Source organism: Ambystoma mexicanum, chromosome 10 (genome assembly GCF_040938575.1).
Source record: "Ambystoma mexicanum isolate Mex_15411 chromosome 10, UKY_AmexF1_1, whole genome shotgun sequence".
Classification (NCBI taxonomy): Eukaryota; Metazoa; Chordata; class Amphibia; order Caudata; family Ambystomatidae; genus Ambystoma; species Ambystoma mexicanum.
The window spans coordinates 267,001,770-267,020,484 of record NC_090932.1 but is presented as its reverse complement, the minus strand read 5'-3'; the positions used below and the strand labels follow the sequence as shown (position 1 = coordinate 267,020,484).

General features: G+C 40.8%; 1 protein-coding gene across 3 annotated transcripts in view; it reads left to right on the top strand.

Annotated features, from left to right (window-relative positions):
* The window catches only part of LOC138493162 (beta-galactoside alpha-2,6-sialyltransferase 1-like), a 648,815-nt gene extending 631,828 nt beyond the window's left edge, over positions 1-16,987 (top strand). For all 3 annotated transcript variants that reach the window (XM_069620349.1, XM_069620347.1, XM_069620348.1), the window contains one exon: positions 16,496-16,987. In XM_069620349.1, the coding sequence (XP_069476450.1) occupies positions 16,496-16,737 (242 nt within the window). In that variant the 3' untranslated portion in view covers positions 16,738-16,987. The remainder of the gene's footprint in view (positions 1-16,495) is intronic.
* Positions 16,988-18,715: the final 1,728 nt, after the last annotated feature.

Here is an 18,715-nt window from a genome sequence, read left to right as displayed (position 1 = left end):
GCCTAAAATGGTTGTTTTACCTCCAGCATAGTACTGGAATTAAACATCTTAATTTTCGGTCCATTTTCACCGCTATTATCGTGGCGCTATATATGCCCACGCTAATGATGCCAGCCCTGCAACACCCCAACCCCATTGGGTCCAATGGACACAATGGGAATGGGGACTTACCGCCCCCTCAATTCGGGAACTGATGCAAATTGCGCCGGACTGAGTTGCGGTGACGCAAATACCGTTGGGTAGTATCACGGTGCAATTAGCGCCTGGATACAACCCCAACTTGTGAAGAGGCTCTCGTATGTGTCTGCTGTCACAGATCCTTTAAAGAGTACAACAATCATAGATATGGCTTACAGAATACAGGGCAATGAGGAATCCCAAAGGAATATCTAACAGCAGAAAATAAATACAAAACCGCTGACCCCTCAATAGTTTGCCATCATGGGCTATCACTAATAACTTCCAAAAGCTCTCCAACAACTTAACTTGAATGAGAGCATGATGATGAGAGCATCATAATTCAAACAATTCGCCCATTGCAAGCTCCAATACGACTTCAACCCAAAACTGCCAAATTGCCTCCATCCGAGTTACTCAAAGGCATTCATGGCAAAGTAGCATATTTGTCATTAGATCTTAAAGAAAATGTAGAAACTCTAGGAGTAGGATGACCAATAAAACAATCTTTGATTGTACTACTTAATGGTGTACCAACAAAAGACAAAAAATGTGGCAACAACTAGTTGGCTTAACCTAAATTAGACAACCCCTACAATATCTTAAACAAAACAATGAATACTACAGAGATATAAACATAGAAGAAAACTTCAGAGAAAACACCCAAATAATTGAAGATTAACCACAAACTGACCAATTGGAACATGTGGATCCTGTTACTGCAGCCATCATTTTAGACCAAGAAAGGCGAAGCTGGGTACCTATTTGGTTATGCGCTAAGGCCTAAAAGATGAGATTGTATCTGTGTTGGATGAGGATTTTAGCAGCAGTTTATAGGGAAAAGTGGGCCCCCCTACGAACTTGCTGGAGAGTACTTGATAAAAGGATCCCCAAACCAGTGCTGAAAAACCACTCAAACAAATATGTGAACAAATTTTGTGGAAACAGAAAATATTTGGTGAAGAACAGTGTCAACATTTATTGTACTGAGTGGAGATTTTAAAAATATAATACGATAGTCACCATTAGGCACTTTGTTCCATACTGACTCAAAAGTGATACTACCCTGCTCTTGTATTGGCACAATATACCAAGAACACCAGAATGTTCCTATACAATTGATTTTTCACATACTAGACAGTAGCTTCCTCAAATTCTGATATTGATGTATAATACCAAAGTGATCCTAGAAAAGGCCCAATTTTCATACAAGTAACTTATTGCCAAAAACAAAGATGCAAAATTATCTAAGGGATTATACCAAAGCAATCATGGAAGATACGCAATTATCATATGAGATTCTCATACCAAAGACAATCATAAGTAATGCCAACACGTGTTTCGAACTGCTATCAGGTCCTCCTCAGGGCATGTACTAGTTATTAATTCCCTGGGTCATTAATATTGCTGCATCTGAAAGCCCTTGAAATAAAGCGAATGCCAAGTGTTCATTTAATTTATTTAACATTTATAAAGCGCTCACACAGCCCACAGGCATCGAGGCGCTGTTACTGGAATTGTTTGTTTTTCTTAGTTGTGTTGTTTTTTTTTTTTGTCTTAGTTACGTATTTATAACGCGCTTAAACACCCAGAGGTTTCTAAGCGCGGACCCAGGGATCGAACCTGTTGTTGCTTCGTGTCGTCTTGCTTCCAAGACGCGCACGCTGCCGCTGAGCTATCCTCCCGGGACAGGGTCTTCAAGCAACATTGGAGCGTGCAAGGAATAAGCTATCCGAGGGAACCATGATACATCTCCCAATGTATTTATGAAGTTGAGCTAAGTGATTTGCCACATCACTTAAAATCTGTGAGAAAGAACATAGATTAGTTACTGCAGTGCACCTACATCTATCTGGTGTCAGTCACAACCGCGAATTATGATCCACATTGCACCAATTACATCTCCAAAAGGTTGCAGGGGCAGATTTGGTAGGTGCTACCATCCCCAATATCTGAACGGGTTTGAGTTCATGATCTGACCAAAGCATCCGTTTCCCTGAGACAACGGAAATGCTGGTTTCAGATTTCAGATGAAAAAATAACATCAAGTTGCCACTTGAGTGTGAGTTGGTTCACATAATGATTGCAATAGCACCTGATCTGGCAGAGCCTCAACAAATGGGGCTAATGCTGGTACCTCTGGGATGTTGAAACTCATATTAAAATCCCCCAAGACCACAAGGTTCACAAATGTCACCTGCAGTGCTGCTACAAAGTCTAGAAAGGGATTACGAAGCACCAAATATGGGCCTGGTGGTGATGTACAAGCAAGACGTGCCAAGAAACTGATGCCGACACTGTGAAGTAGACTAGCAGTGGTTCCATACTCAACTTATGGTCCAAAGGAATCAGGAGAAATTGAAAAGTTGTCCTTAATATGACTGTTACTCCCCCACAAGGATGGGAAGAAATCCAGTCCAATTAAATAATACTGTAAACCTCCCGAAGAGCAAGAGACAGAGCCAGAGTGTACATATCGGTCAGCCATGTCTCAGTTACAAAAACATGAGCATGGGTTATAAATAACTGTGAATTGATAAAAAATGCAGTGAGCATCAATATTAGTCAAACGAACCATAGTACTAAAATTAGTGGGCAACACTGTACCTGTACGCTGTACCTGAACATAGAGGCATTTATTAAATGGCTCTACTGCAACTTTTAAAATCTTGGCGAAAAGAAGAAGATTTATTAGGTGACCATGACACATGTATTCAAGGCAAATGAAAGCAGTATAACAAATGTCAATTTTAAACAATACAAACAAAGTTGGTCAATGAAGGTCAACCATAGGAAGAAATTGCACCTCTAGTAGATAAAGACACCCCTGAAGGCAGTCAACCTTCTATTACAGGAAGACATGAACCACTTGGGGAACCACTCATTCAAAATGAAGCAGAAATAGCCATGACAGGGTGAGAAAACACCATGTATCAATCTAAACTATCTGAAGATTTGTCAGTGCTCAAATCACAGCTAAAGGATGAAGAACTCACCATTTGCCTATAAGTCACTGAAGAAATTGAATATGGACTTAAACATGAAACACAAACTTGTAGCTGTAAACATTATAAACCTCTGCTCTTGTATGTAAGTGGGGAAGCTGGTTCTGGCAAAACCTTCTTAACTAAAATAATCAGCAAATGTCTACAAGAGTTAACAAATTACAACTTTTAAGTTGTTGTAACAGCCCCACAGGTCTAACTGACTACAACATAGGAGGTGTAACTTGACACTGACTACTTCTCCTCCCAGTAGAACACCAAAACCAATTAGAATATTACAAATTGTCAGCAGAAGCTGCTACTGAACTATGCAGAATTCTGCAACAAATGAAAGTCCTCCTGGTTGATGAAGTTAGCATCGTTTCCAACCTCATGCTGGCTTTAATTCATCTCAGAATGCAGGAAGTCCTACAATCCAACTACGAAAAACGGTTTGGATGAAAACACATGATTGTTTTCACAGATCTCCTACAGTTAACGCCAGTAAAACGTCAACCCATTTTCAGAACATGAGGACACAAACAATGGCGTAATACACTTGGCAGCGTTTGAAATGTACATTTCTGGCGACATTTTTGCTTCAGAGAACTAAATTAAAACATGCCTCAGTCTGCAAATCTAAGCTATGTTAACATTTAAAAAAGCATTAGAACTGGTCTGGTTACTAAAGATCCAAAATCCATCTTAAAAACTAGAATAATCCATGACCTATATGGACAAAAGGCATCAGCCCCTGATGTCATGGAACAATTAACTCAGCAAAATCTAAAATGCATGTTCTTAATACCAACACTTGCAAGCTGTAGCCAATTTAACAATGCAATGTTGAAAAAAGAAACGCAACCCACAGTGCATATCCCCTCCACAGACAAACTAGAAGTGCACGGCATGACACTCCCTATGTGTCTTTAAGCAAGAACACAACTAAATAGTTTAGTAAAATGCAAAACCTTGTCCATAGTTTGTACTATGCACAAAGACCTGATCTAGAACTGCAAAAACGAAATAACATTCTCCTACATGGAACATCCGAAGAACTCCTTCGAGAAATAGAACACATCAAAAGTAAATATCTCGGAACTGAAGTTAACTTCAAAAAAATTCAGTTACTTTAGAAAACATTAATGAAAACCTTACAAACTCCAACCTCCCAACAAACACATACAATAAAAGAAAGAAACACAGCTGGATTAGAAGAATGATTAACTCAGTGTCTAAACTGCAGAGTAATTCTGAAACTTAAACTAGACGTAGAACAAGGTTTAGTCAATGGAGCAATTAGTACCGGTGTTGGCTTCCAAACATATCCACATGACAACAACATTCAGTTTGTCAACATATACTTTGACAAACTTGCAGAAGTCAAAAGAACATCGCATTTCCTTCTTTTCAAAGACATGTATGTATGCAGAGAACAATTATCTCTACCTCTCGCATATGCTATCACTATTCACAAGTCACAAGGTCTAACGCTAGACCACACACTGATCGATATTGGCAGTACAGTCTTCCAAGGAGGTCTGAGTTATGTAGCACTTTCACGTCTCTGTACACTTGATGGTCTATTCCATGTTAACTGTGATACAAACAAAATCAATGCTGACATTCCTTGCAGTATAGAATACAGCAGGCTATGTGCACTGTACCCCCCCATCTAGATGTGTACACTTTACCTAAAAAATACAGAACCTTTAAAAACAAAACTAATAAGAATTGAAGCTATAACAGATCATCCTGCAATACCACTAAAACAAATAACAACTGCATGTCCATCAAATTATACAAGCACAAAACTCTCTAGTCCAAAAACAACTAGACTCCATCAAAACGTTGAACCTTACCTTGCTTACCCCACACTTGCAACTCATTGTGTTGTCTGTCTTGTTTTTTGTCATTTGTGTGCACCCTGAGGTACACAAGCGAGTGGCGCATTACAAAAATAAAAATAAATAAACAAATAAATAAAAGACAGAGACAAATGTCTCTTGTTGATAAACAACTGCAGGGCCATCAAAGGATACAAAGGCACAACTCTCTGGTCCATTTAAATTTAGCAACACAACTGGAGAAAATTGCTATGCAGATGTAGCAATCAGTCTTCTCTTTCCATTGCCACCAATTGTTCACAACATTTACTTAAACAGCTGAGACCAGTTATGTTTGCAAATGCTCATCCTTCATACAAATGCCACAATTAATCCTTACAGCACCCATAGTGTCTCAGTTGTAAGGCAAGAATAAGACTAATGTGCAGGAATGGTCAAATGGACCATAAACACACAGAAAGATTGACAAGAATTCCTAATGGACTTACTACAAGTACTAGAAACCAAAAACATCCCAATAAACTAAATTTGCCTTCAGTGTGTTTTCCATTTTTGCTACAGAGGAGGAGCAAACACTCTAAAGCACACGACTTTCATGGAGCAGAGCGGAGACAGTGCTGAGTCTCTGAGAGTCCTGGAGTGAAAAGCTGTCTTTTTTCTTTCCCAGCTACCTGGAGTGTGTTTTCCATTTTTGCTAGAGAGGAGGGGCAAAGACTCTAAAGCACCCGACTTCCGCGGAGCTTCCAACCTGTATGCTAATATCCTAAAACTTGAAATCAGGATTGACACACACAGGGACCATGCCAAACTTCTAATGACTTGGAATGCCCCATATCAATGCATGGACAAAATGAAAAACCTACATATAGAAATCAACTCCATGCTAAATAGACTCCGCATACCAGATGACAAGATGAAAGGGTTGGAAGATATATTCAAAACATCTAAAAAAGATGACAAAGAGAAGATCAACTATGCATGGCTACTGATACCTTATCTTCAGAAATGTAAGCAGGGCACGTCCAACACAATGGACCACACACACGCCTACTATGAGGTAATCGCCCAGGCGAAGAAAGAGCTAAGGAAGTCTCTAAGAATAACCAAGAAAACAGATCCCACAGAATGCACAAAGACAATGAAAAAATTCAAACAAAAATATAGAAACTGGCTCAAAAACATCAAGCAACAATTGCACAAAACAATGCAGAATCTATGATAAAAGCATTGAACAAGAGAAACACCAGGGACTTATGGGCCATGCTCAATCAAAACCATGTCCTTCAATATCGACTGATCATGGACGTGCCCGAGAGCGACTAGGTAGATAATTTTCAATCGCTATACAACACCCATCAGGATCACGAAAGTGACATTAACAATTTGAACCCTGACAACAAAGACTGGTATAATCAATGGGACCGCAACGAAATCCTCATATATTACATACAGACGATTAAATGCTTCAAGTGCACTGGGGCCCAATGGCTTAAGCAACAACATCATCAAAAGACAGCCAGAAGCCTGGGCCAAAGTCTGCACTCACACCTTCACTTTAAATTCCAAAAGTAAACACATACCTCATAGTCCCGGTCTTCAAGAAAGGCTAAAGAAAACAGCCTACAAACTACCACCCACTGGCAATGCTTGACCCAATAGGACAGATCTTTGCTTCCATCCGGGTGAAAAGATTCAACGAATGGTCCAAGAGAAACAACAAGCAAGACCCTCGACAGACTGGATTCACCAGCAATGTTGGCACTAACATCAATCTATTGATAGTCAATGTACTGAAACAAGAATCATTCAGTACCCGGACCAATTTCCACACCATTTCTTCGATCTCCAAATGGCGTTTGACAGCATCAATAGAAGTAAGTTGTGAACAAAACTCCAACAACAGAACTGCCCCAGCAAGCTACTAGAACACATTAACGCTCTATACAGCGACACCACCATAAAAATCCGATTGACCAATGATGGAGTTCTATCCTCCGTGATCAATATGACCAATGGACCTAAACAAGGGTGCCCCTTTGCTGCCACCTTTTTTAATTTCTATCTTCTTGACATTGGCAAAAATCAATTTATCCCGTCACTAATCCCCCGAGACTGAATGTGACACATGTCCCCTACATACTATATTCGAACGACATCCTGATCATGGACAAGCCCCAAGTCGGCCTTCAAAAAAGACTGAACTGGCTTGAAAACTTCATAAAGGGAAACGACATGAAAATAAACTCAAATAAAACTCAAGTAATGTCTTTGGGCCATTGTACCAGCAAGCAAACTGCGTCTCTAAGGATACACATAGACTGGAAAAAACTTGAAGTAGTCAAGGAGACCAAATATCTTGACATCTGGCTCAATCAGTCCCACATTGAACAGAACTGGACCATCCACCGAATAAATAGAGCACTTACCCTAGCTAGGCAAGGTATGATCATCCACAGAAAATACGGTGCCTACACGATGAAACCACTCATAGCCTTTTATAGGCAGAAAGTCGCTGCAATACTGTTACACAGGAGCGAAACTCTACTCAACATCTCCCATAACATTTGGACTTTGGCAGAAGGCATATTTTGGCACAAGGTACTCTCACTAGCTCCATCTTTCCCGCTGCCCAGAATACGATACAAACTGGCACTCCAATCACTTGATTCAATCAGAAACTGGAAACAACTAGAGGTTTACTGAAAGACCATCAACAACGATGATACGCCAGCAATCAAGATCTTGATACAAGCGAAGGAAAATTCGAAGTCTCCCACCATGAACACATGGAAAGAAGCCTGCCAATTCCTTCTCAACCAAAATTATATTTCAGCTGAGACATTGATCAACAGACCTTTGGAAGTAAATAAGAGAATCAAAGAGAACAATTGGATAAAAACTATTCAAGATAAGGCTTCTTACAAAATGAACATAATTCCTGAGCTAGAAACCAGAGCCCTCAATGAACTACCGCCATACCTGGTAAGATTTCCATCCAGAATAATTCGAGATCTCTACCTAAGACTTCGCCTCAACATATTACCCACCAGAGAATACTAAGCAGCTAACAAATAACAGACAAGGAAGAGTTTTGCCAATTCTGCAAACAAAACAATCAGGAAGAAACGATTTACCACATTTTAATGAAATATCCCGTTATATCTGAGCGCAGGATCCAGTTTACCAACACAATGAACCACCAAAGAACAAGCTATGGAGAAGATGAAATGTGGCTTCAGATAATCTCTGGCAAAAATAAAAGGATGATCAACATGGTAATTCAATTCTTGACTTTTATTACGGCCAAAGAAAATTGTTAACCTGGACAATGGGCCTCATTCCGAGATTGGTGGTAGTCATGGCGCTATTTGCGCCATGACTGCCACCAATAATGGGTCCGGCACCGGTGTTGTGCAATGGGGACTTACCGGTCTAGTCCGACCTTGGCGGGACCGGTAAGTCCCCATTGCAAAAACCATTCCCCATTCCCATTTGAGCCCCCATAGGGCTCAGTGGGAATGCAGAGGGCGATAATAACGGGCTCGCGACTTGCAAGCCCATTATTAGTGCCCTGGTTCCTTAACAGGTCCCGTAAAGAACGGATGGTCAGACCAGCCGTTCCAGGTGGCACCCACTAAGGGACCTCGGAAAAGGTAAGGGATTACCGGCACCGGTCTCCTTACCAGTGCCTGGTATCCCTTACCGCCCACCTCATAATGACCCCCAATATATTTTAAATCTCTCAAAGACACTTAAACCCCTAGGGAACTCAAATCTATGTCATATTTGATGATATAAAATACGATGTAAAAGTTTGCATGCAAACTAGAAAGTTAATTTAAAAAAAGTATGTATCCATACCAAATTATGAATGCATTCCATTTCACCAGATTCTGCAGAATGCCAATCATGGCATATTATTCTCTTTTTGCAATTCATACATTCGCTCCCCCATACAAATAAATTCATATGGACAATATGTCATACTAATGCTTCTAAGGTACTATGAAAATGGTACCAAAAATAAATGTAAGCTCAATAGTTTTATACACAGACAAGTATCTCTCGGCAAGAACACCTACACAACAGTAGGCATAATATACCACATTGGTGCCACAACCACTTCAGGCCACTATACTGCATATGTCAAAAAAGAATTGGTTGGCTTGAATGTAACAACACTTCTGTTACTCAAAAACATAGGTTTCCAAAAAATCTAACAAATGCCTACCTAATATTCTTGAAACTCAAATGTACTCACTAAACAGCACTGCAATATACAGTTGGAATATGCCAATGGGTATCTAACTACTTTAAACATACCATTCATTACAACACACTTCAAACATGCCATCACACTTCTACTTACAAAATACATCCATAGGACTACAATAGCACTTTTATATCCAATACAGTTATAAAACGCCAATATGCATCTAACTACTTCAAACACATACTTGTATTTTGTAACAAGTAAACTTTAAAACCATGCAAATGCCACAACCTGTATCTGTATACAGTAGGGTTTGTTCAATCCACCATAGATGTTTTTAAAATGACCCAACGATTACTACTTGTAATTACAACAACCGTGTACCACACACACATGTTGCACCAAACATAGTACATGCAATGTACTATTTATGGGGGCCAATAAAGAAAATCTGTATGTACAACTTTATGGAATTCAATGTTTCAAAGTATGTTGTGTAAAAAATTATATATTTTTATTTACAGAGACATAACCACAGATTACAGCCTTCCTACAATAGTCAACAAAGCATCTATCACCACTATCAATTTCAATCAAAATACTACTCTACGCAAAAAGACTGAGAACAAACTATTGAAGCCATGCTCAGTATTCACATTTCAGGTAGTATTATAAATCAGTGGTCAAAGTGGTAGGGTGCAGTTAGGAGTGGTGCTCCTCTACTTTAAAAAAAGGTTTTACTGTTCCTATACTTTTAATTAAAAAAAGAAACCATTGGTTTCGTTTTAAAATAAAAGCATAGGAAGAAGTAGAACCTTACACTTCAGTGCACTACACTAAACATTCCCTTAAATAGCAGGTGTGTTTGTTTGAGAGTTTGGATTATGCATGGGAAGGGTGTGGCGATGGGGTTTGTGGGAAGCGGGGGCAGGCCAGCAGGTAACATAGTTTCACTACTTCTTTCGTACATTTCAACCGCTGTTATATATACTTTATACACTTCAATAATATTCTTCCACCATATTAAAATACTGTATACTCCTCCTAAAGTAGCTATTATTACTGTACACATATTACTATGTCCGCGGCCAGTATCCAGATTCTCAACCATATAAAAAATACGCACATTGCACCTTCGAATGACATGACACACTCATATGTTTTTACTATTGTTCGCCACAACTATACAACCATTCTAGCCATTGCCACACCCAAACAACCATGTCCCCATTAATATACACATTAACCACCCTCACAACTATACTCTTGACACATTTATATTTTTAAACAACTAATAGTCATGCCTGTGAACACCATGGTACCCCCTTATTGGTCTAGGGGTGTCCGTGCACAGCGAACCACAAAATGATTCCACAGACTGGAAGTAGATATTGCTAATTGTTTACTACTGGATGGATTTACCTAAAGATTTTAAAAGCATGGTCTTGGGACCAAGCCGCTGTTCCTCACACAAGGTTGGTGCAAATCCATCCAGCGGTTTGGGCTGTAGCCACAAGGAAATTGTTTTCCCATCATGTCTATGAGGATATCAAATGTTTTGGGAACCCCATATAACTTTGCCCCCCCCCCCCTTGACAAAACTGCACCAAACTTTGCAAGTGGCCATATACTTTTTTGCAAAGTTTGGTGAGGATTCGTTGAATAGCACCGAAGTTATAAACCACTCAAAAACGTCTCTTATAAGCAACTTAACTATAACTACAGAGTTGCAACTGCAGGCCCTAAAAAATGGCACAAACACGACGAGATCGTTCTCAGCTGCAATCTGAGGACTCCAAAGTTTAAAAGACCATATAAAGTATATTCAGGCATTTCCGGGAGAAAAGCAATGTGATGGGTTTTGCACCCCAACTGGGTGCTTGTTCATGCAGAGCATGCAGCAAAAACCAAACCATTTGTGTATGAGTAGAGCTCTATGGTTCCATCTATTGGTGACAACTACCACAACTATATCATCCAGCCATGTGCTGAGAAGCACAACTTAGCAGCCATATTTCAACATGAGTAAAATACTCAAATGGATAGGCTAAATTCTAAAAATCTCAGGCAAATTAATTATAGGGGTGAGAGAAGACACCAAAAGAAGGAACCATTGTTCAATACAATGCAAAATGCTAATTATTCAAAAACAAAAATTGGTGAACACAATTCACCATATTAATGTTTACCTACAAACTCTATGGTTTCACCGACTGGTGAGAACTCTCACAACTCTCTCAGCCGGCGGCATTATTATCTGTTGCCCATCTTTAAATATGAGTAAAATATTCACAAGTATACACAAAATTTTAAAAATAATTGAATAGACTGGCAGGAGTGTTGATGTAGGTGTGAGGAGACAACAAACCAAGAACAGGCTTCAATAAAGAGCAAAGTGCATGATCATGTAAACAAGTACAAACATGCAATCACATCATTGCAATAATATCTCCAGGCATTTCATTGGCCATTCAGGGGACAGGGTTTGTGGGATGTACATTGGCATTACTCAGAATGCTTATGTGTGCTGCATTTGTGGATGTGGTGACTTTTGTGTTACATTTGCATGACTGTCGGGTGGGCAGGGTGGGATGTCTGTACTGTGTCAGTGTTGGAAGCCAAGTGCTACTCACAAAGGAGGCTTTGTGGTGGTAGGCCTTCCATATGTCACTGTGCTGCCACATGTCTTTTACATCCAGAATGGGTGTTTTCTGCTCTGTTGGACATGTCCAAGGTTTCTTGTGCAAGGTGCTTGATTGGAAATGCTGCACTGATGGTGCTGCCTATTGACATTCAAGGATTTCATTGTGTGTGACCAGCCCCATCAGTTGTGAATTAACATGCATTATGGTATACATTTGTACTCACCCAACAGCCATGTGTTGTGCCCTCTGTGCCTTTCCATATACGTTGGCAGGGTACTGTTGTGCAGGACCATGGAGTTGTGGGTGGATCCTGGGTAGCGGGCACAGCAGTGGTTTAAGGTGAGGTCAGGGCCACATGTCATCTGCACATTCAGGGAATGGTAATGTTTCTGGTTTCTGTAGGCTGCATTATGTGCCTCGGGTCGTACAAGTGCTACATGTGTGCAGCCCAGGGCTGCTATTACATTCGGAACTTGGGCAATGACATGGAATTGACCCTTCAGCTGGTTCACCTGTGCCTGTGTGGCTGGCAATGCAATGTGCTCATTCACATGGATCAACAGTGCATCCAGCACCTGTCCCAGCATGGCACTGAATGTGGACAGGGCCATGCCATGCACCATGGCAACGGTGTGTTGGTAGCTGCCAGTCCCGAAGAATTGTAGCACAGACACGAGCTTCACTAGCAGAGGTACTGCTGTGCTGATGGCTATACGGCTGCCGATGTCAGCCTGGATTGTGTCCAGCAACTGGGTGATGGTTGCTCTGTCCAGACGATATTCAGTCACTGACTATCCATCAGTCAGGGCCCAGGGTGTTGGCCTGACCCTGTGGATAGCTGACCACCTTGCTGGTGCTGCTCTCCTCTCCTCCTCCTCATCCCCACCACCCCCTGCGCTCCCAGTGCCCTGGCCTGGTTGGCTGGCCTCTGTAGCTCCAGGCGCAGCAGGTAGAAGTCCACATCAAAGCTCCCAGCTCCAAATGGCAGCATGGTGTTTGGAAGTGTGTGTTGTGTATGGGTGGCTCCTTTGTAGGCCTCTGATTTGCATTGGTTTCACCTGGGCCCTTATTGCAGTCTCCTCCATGCTCCTGCTGGTGGGATGGTGTTGGGGAGGGTGTGTTGTGCATGGGTGGCTCCTTTGTAGGCATCTGATTTGCATTGGTTTCACCTGGGCCCTTATTGCAGTCTCCTCCCTGCTCCTGCTGGTGGAATGGTGTTGGGGAGGGTGTGTTGTGCATGGGTGGCTCCTTTGTAGGCCTCTGATTTGCATTGGTTTCACCTGGGCCCTTATTGCTGTGGCCTGTGTTCTTTTACCTCTAGCATTTTGCTGGGGGTATTTTCGGTGGTTTGTCCGCCACTTTTCTGGCACTAATTGCACCTACGCCGGACTCGTGATTGCAATGTTTTAGCGCAATTGGTTACTGGCGCTTTTACAGCCGATGCATGTACAGCCGGCTGTACTTGCGCCGGCTGTAATGGCGCCGGCAGTATCTGGACTTGTGATCCGACGGACCCTTAAATTCGGCGCTTATAGCGTTACTGTCGATTTTATGGGTTACCGCCGAACTAGTGATGAGGCCCTATGTAAGGTCGCGGGGGAGTAAATTCCTAAGTTTGTTGCCATCCTTTTGCGATCCTTCAAATAGCCTTTCAAGTTATTTCATCTGCGGCTTCTTCCGGTAATATCACAGAATCACTCACACTGAGCAAAAAAAAGGCAGTTTTGCATTTCTGAAAAAGCCTCTCACACTCTCTCCTGCAAAACACCAAAAATGATGTATATAAAGATTTTAAGGAACATGGGGCACCCCCATGTCTCTCTCAAATATATTAAAAACTACTGGATGGATTTACACCAAACCAGTCAAGTAAATTAGGTCAATGCTTTATTTTATTTTATTGTTTATTTGTAAGGCACCTATACAACAAATGGTAGTCATAGGCATCACAAGACAAAAAAAGGGAGTGCAACAGGGGAGAAATAACAGTCCTAATAGGCGTTGCGACATTATGAACGTGTAAGTGCATAACAAGATGCCCTCTGGAAAAAAGGGCGAGTGAAGTGCCGGTTTGCAAAAAAATGCTAAGGTGGGAGGGAAGGCAGAGGAAGCAGGAAGTGTAATAGGGACTCCAAGGGCAAGTGACAGGGGGTGCAGATAAGTGTGGCGAATGGGAGGGAAGGCTTGGAGCCGTTTGGGGGTCTTTGTGACCAAATTGTTTCTTATTTGGTCCAAATCAGCCAAGCAGTTTTCGCGTTATGGCTATTCAAAAAGTGCACTTTTTCTCTATGGAAAAATGTATTTGAGTAGGCTGAGTAGGTTTTCTTAATTACTTTTTTATTTTTTAACAAATTGCTCTCAAAACCTCCAGCTTGGGGGAGGTCTTTGACAAATCCGTCAAAAGATATTAGCCTCTCTCAACCTCTCTGCTGCAAAGCTCCACGTCTGATATAAAGGTTTTAAGGCGCAGAGTGTACCCCGTTCTGTGTCAAATATTTTAACAACTAGATGGATTTACCTCAAACCAAGGAAATTAAGTCAATGCTTTGTGCCTAAATTGTTCCTTATTTGGTCCAAATGTGCCAAGCGGTTTTCACGCTGCAGCTGAAAACAGCGTGTTTATGTTTTCTTAATAACCTTTTAATTTTCTACCAAATCATTCCCAAAATATCCAGGTGGTACACACAAGTTACAATACAGACACATAATAGTTCACATCTCCTTGAAGAGGTGCACAGCGAGTTGAGAACTCGATCGAGTCCCAGGCCTGGGGGATCAGCTCTAACCAATCACAGCTTAGAAACCCGGGGGGTGGATGGCAGGGGGCACAAACAAATGGTAAGACCACTACTCTGCATCAATGTAATAGATAGTTTCTTGGGGATGGGACAGGCCAGCCACCTGTCATGCAAAATCCAGTAGAATAACATCTGTAGGTGACCGTATAGATTATAGAACTCTCAATACCCAATACCTCGTGCTGATAGGTTTTTTGGGGAAGGGCCCAGGTGAAGACGCAATATCACAACAAAACTAGGGAGCATGTATTGGAACGATGAGATGTACCAGAGAATTCCTGTTTTCTTGTATTGATCCCTGTTGGTTTTATTTGTAATAAACTGCAGTTTGCACTTGCCGTTGGATGAGTCCTCTGTTTGTTCTAGGGAAGGGTGTTGAGGCCTCGAAGTCGGCAGACCCCCAGCCTCACTCTGGCATACCTTGGAGTGCCTCCCAACACTCCCCTGCATCAAATACACACAAGCACACCCCCAATTCACAAACAAGCCTAAAATCATAGTGCACTTTGACCTACTGTAGGCCATACGGTTTCACTTGCGTTCCTGCATTCAAACAGTGGGAACATTCAACAAAGGGGGAAGCAGAAGAGGGTTCAGAAAATGAGGTTATTGATTTTGTTCAGCTATATAGAGAATTTATGTGAACTTTATGTAAGTTTCCTGTGGATAATTTCCTTTGCAACTCTTTTTTTTTTACTGTATTGCAAACTTTGGTTCTACCTATAATGTCATAATAAGTACTGGTCTTACCTTTAAATAAAATAGTTTAAAAAAAGCTTTTTTCAATGAAGACAATCTTTATCAATTGAAGCAATCTGGTTTCAAAAATGCAGCTAATTCCACTTGATAATACAATTGAAGGTTTGATTGTAACGTTTATTTTAAAAATGAGTAAGTCAAAGAATAATTGTTTAAAGAAAATTATATGGGAATGTCTTATTGAAGTTACTTGGATCAGCCGTGAAGAAATGAGACTAATGATAAGAAATAAGATCAATTGGATTAAAAGGAAGTTATTTTTTAAATCAATTGAAAATATGATCTGAAATAATGAATTGCAGCTGAAATTAAATTATAATCAGTTTATGATGGAGAAAGGATTTATGTTAAAAAGAAAAATGAAAATATGTACTGATCTCCTAACAGATGGGCATGAAATAGGATCTACCAACAACATGCTTTTTGAATTGTCAGAAGAAAAGATGAGACACTTGTTCTTATATTTTAGAGTAGAAAGTCTTTCTGTTCATGTGAATGTATGGAGATAGATTGACCTACTCTATAATGTAAGGATGTGCAGACTTTGTCAATCAAGTACTTAAACTCAAGAACACTTTTAGTGTATAAGCTAAAAGTGTATTGAGAGAAATGGCTGAATGACATAATTAAGAAAACATTATACATTGATAATACTGGTTTGATGAGGTGATTTTACAAGGGGGTTGTATAATCATATATGTATAGATTATTTTAGCTTTTATAATGAAGTGAAACATGTATTACTTGTTTGTATTTAATATTAATTTGGTCTGACTTAACCTGTTGATTTCATGGTTTTAAAGCCTGCTAACATTTTGATAAATAAAATAAAATAATATTGAAAAGCAGTTCCAGAATTTAATAATCAATTACACATTTCTAAAAGTTCAAGTTTACCTGAAATAAACAGATTTCTGTTTGTTTATCTTCCGAGTTTGTTCTTCATGCTCCCACTGAACACCTTTGGATAACCTTGTTTCTGCTATCGACCACACCCCTTTGATCTATAGATTTGGACTATTTCTGAATCACATTTAATTCTAATACTTTATTTTGTATTGCCTATTCACAGGTATTTTGCTTATGATGAATCTTTGTGATAAAGTCAACGTTTATGAGTACCTGCCGTCCAGAAGAAAAACATATATTTGCCATTATTATGAAAAATTCCAGGACGCTGCATGCCTATTGGGAGCATTTCATCCTTTAGTATTTGAGAAGAACTTGATAAAGCAAATCAATCATGGAACTGATGAAAATATTTACTTGTATGGAAAGGTGACAGTACCTGGGCTTTCGAAAAACACATGTTAGCCACCAAGCTGGTCAATGATGTAATTTCTCTGAACATTAGCACGATAGGCTGAGATTATGGCTATCACCCATGATGTGGAGTGCGTCCATGGCTGGCAATGGCCTGCCACCCCAGCCAAGGCGAGGGCTGTGAGCTAATACACAATAGCCATTCACACCTAGGGTTTAACCAGGGTACGTATGTGTTATTTTTCCTACATAGATTATCCCCAGTGGGGAAAAAAGAAACAAAGATGGCTGCCGCCATAGGAAAAAGGGACTGTGTCCCTTTTCCTTTTCGATTGTGGTGGGTGGGAGACGGGTGGAGCAGCGGGACCAGAGCACAAAGCTCTGGTCTGACAGGTAAGTGGGGAGGGAGGGGGTGGTGATTGTTTTGGGGGGGGTGGGAAGGCAACAGGGCGAGGCTCTGGGTTGCATCCCAACTTTTAAAATAAATGTAAAAGTGGTAGCACCCGGGGAAGGGCCTTGGGTGGCTGGAACAGTGGGTGGAGAATGTGGATTCTTGCCTGCTGTTCCAGCCACCTGATTGGCTGAGCGCCCTTCCCTGGGTGCGGATATAATATTTTTCTATTTTGTGATTCTCCAGGATCCATGTCTAATGATGTCAGGTAGATATAAAATGGACTGAAAGGTGTATACATGTATAGCTAATTATTTCAGATCAAGGTGTTGTACTTCGGCCCAGTTTTGTTTTGAAATCATTGTAATTGAATTGTCAATACTTCAAACCTGTTCACTTCAAAGCTGTTATGACCAGTCCATTAAGAAGATTTCATTGATCAGAATCTTGCAAAATAAGCCACTTAGCAAAAATGGAGGAAATAATTTTGAGATTGCTTTTCCATTCTTGTGCTGATGATCATTAGAAAATACAATGTCGAAAAGGGGTCTAGAACTCCAACTCACCGGCTTAATTAAACATAGGTTTTCAGGATAGCCAAACAAAACACATTTGCACAAAATGAGAACATTAATGTTTTGTCTTTGAGAGCAACTGTTGCTCTTTCAAGTTAATGAACACTCTACATTTTGCTGGTTGAATGATATTCTTAAAATGAGGTCTTTGCACTGGAAGATTTTTACTGTCTGCAGATTTTGTGTGGGGGGCATGCCACATGAGCGGGTGCCGCATCAAAAATCACATCCTTTGTTCATGAATGTACACACACTTGGATGCAGCAGTCACGCATCTATTTCTACTGCATCTATTCTCCCCAGTAGAAAGGGAAATGCAGAAACGGGTACAGAAAGGGGTTTGCACAGACCATTTCCAGCATTGTTCTGCTTCGTATAGAAATTAGCACAATTTGCATTCACGTTTCTATGCTATTTGTACATTTTTACCTCCTAAACAGTGATGGCAATTTCTAAAGGGCATTAAAAAAAAAAGAAAAATGTGTGATGTGGCTTGCTAATCAAACCTTTCACTAATTATAAACAACACAACAACAAAACCCAAGCATTGGCAAGGACAACAGTGCAGGCTTTTGCATTGGCCAGGGATAGGCACTTGCAGAGCACTGCCATAGTGGTATTAACTGGCCATTGATGGTAGCATTTGCAGAGTATCTCGGCATATATTATCAGGGCCTTGCACAAGCCTAAAATGTATGCACAAGCCAAAACTGCTGGATTTGCCAATGCTTGATTTGAACAGGACCTCAGTAAAGGAGTGGGCCTTTTTACAAGTCTGCTGGTCCAGAATTAAGGGTGCTGATAACAACGTACCGGAACCCATTACAGACCGGCAGACTACAACTGTGCCTGCTGGAGCCTCTGTACCCGCCAGGGTCTGACCTTCCAGGTGCATCGGCCCTGGTAGCCACAATTTTCACAGAAGCACAGGTGCTACCGTCTCCCCACTCCTAGAGAGTCCTAATGGCACCGGGATCTCCGGCAGCGGAAACAGTGTTACAGGGTTGTCGGCAACCCACTGGTAGCACCGGCAGGTTACTGCCAACCTCGTAATGAGAACCAC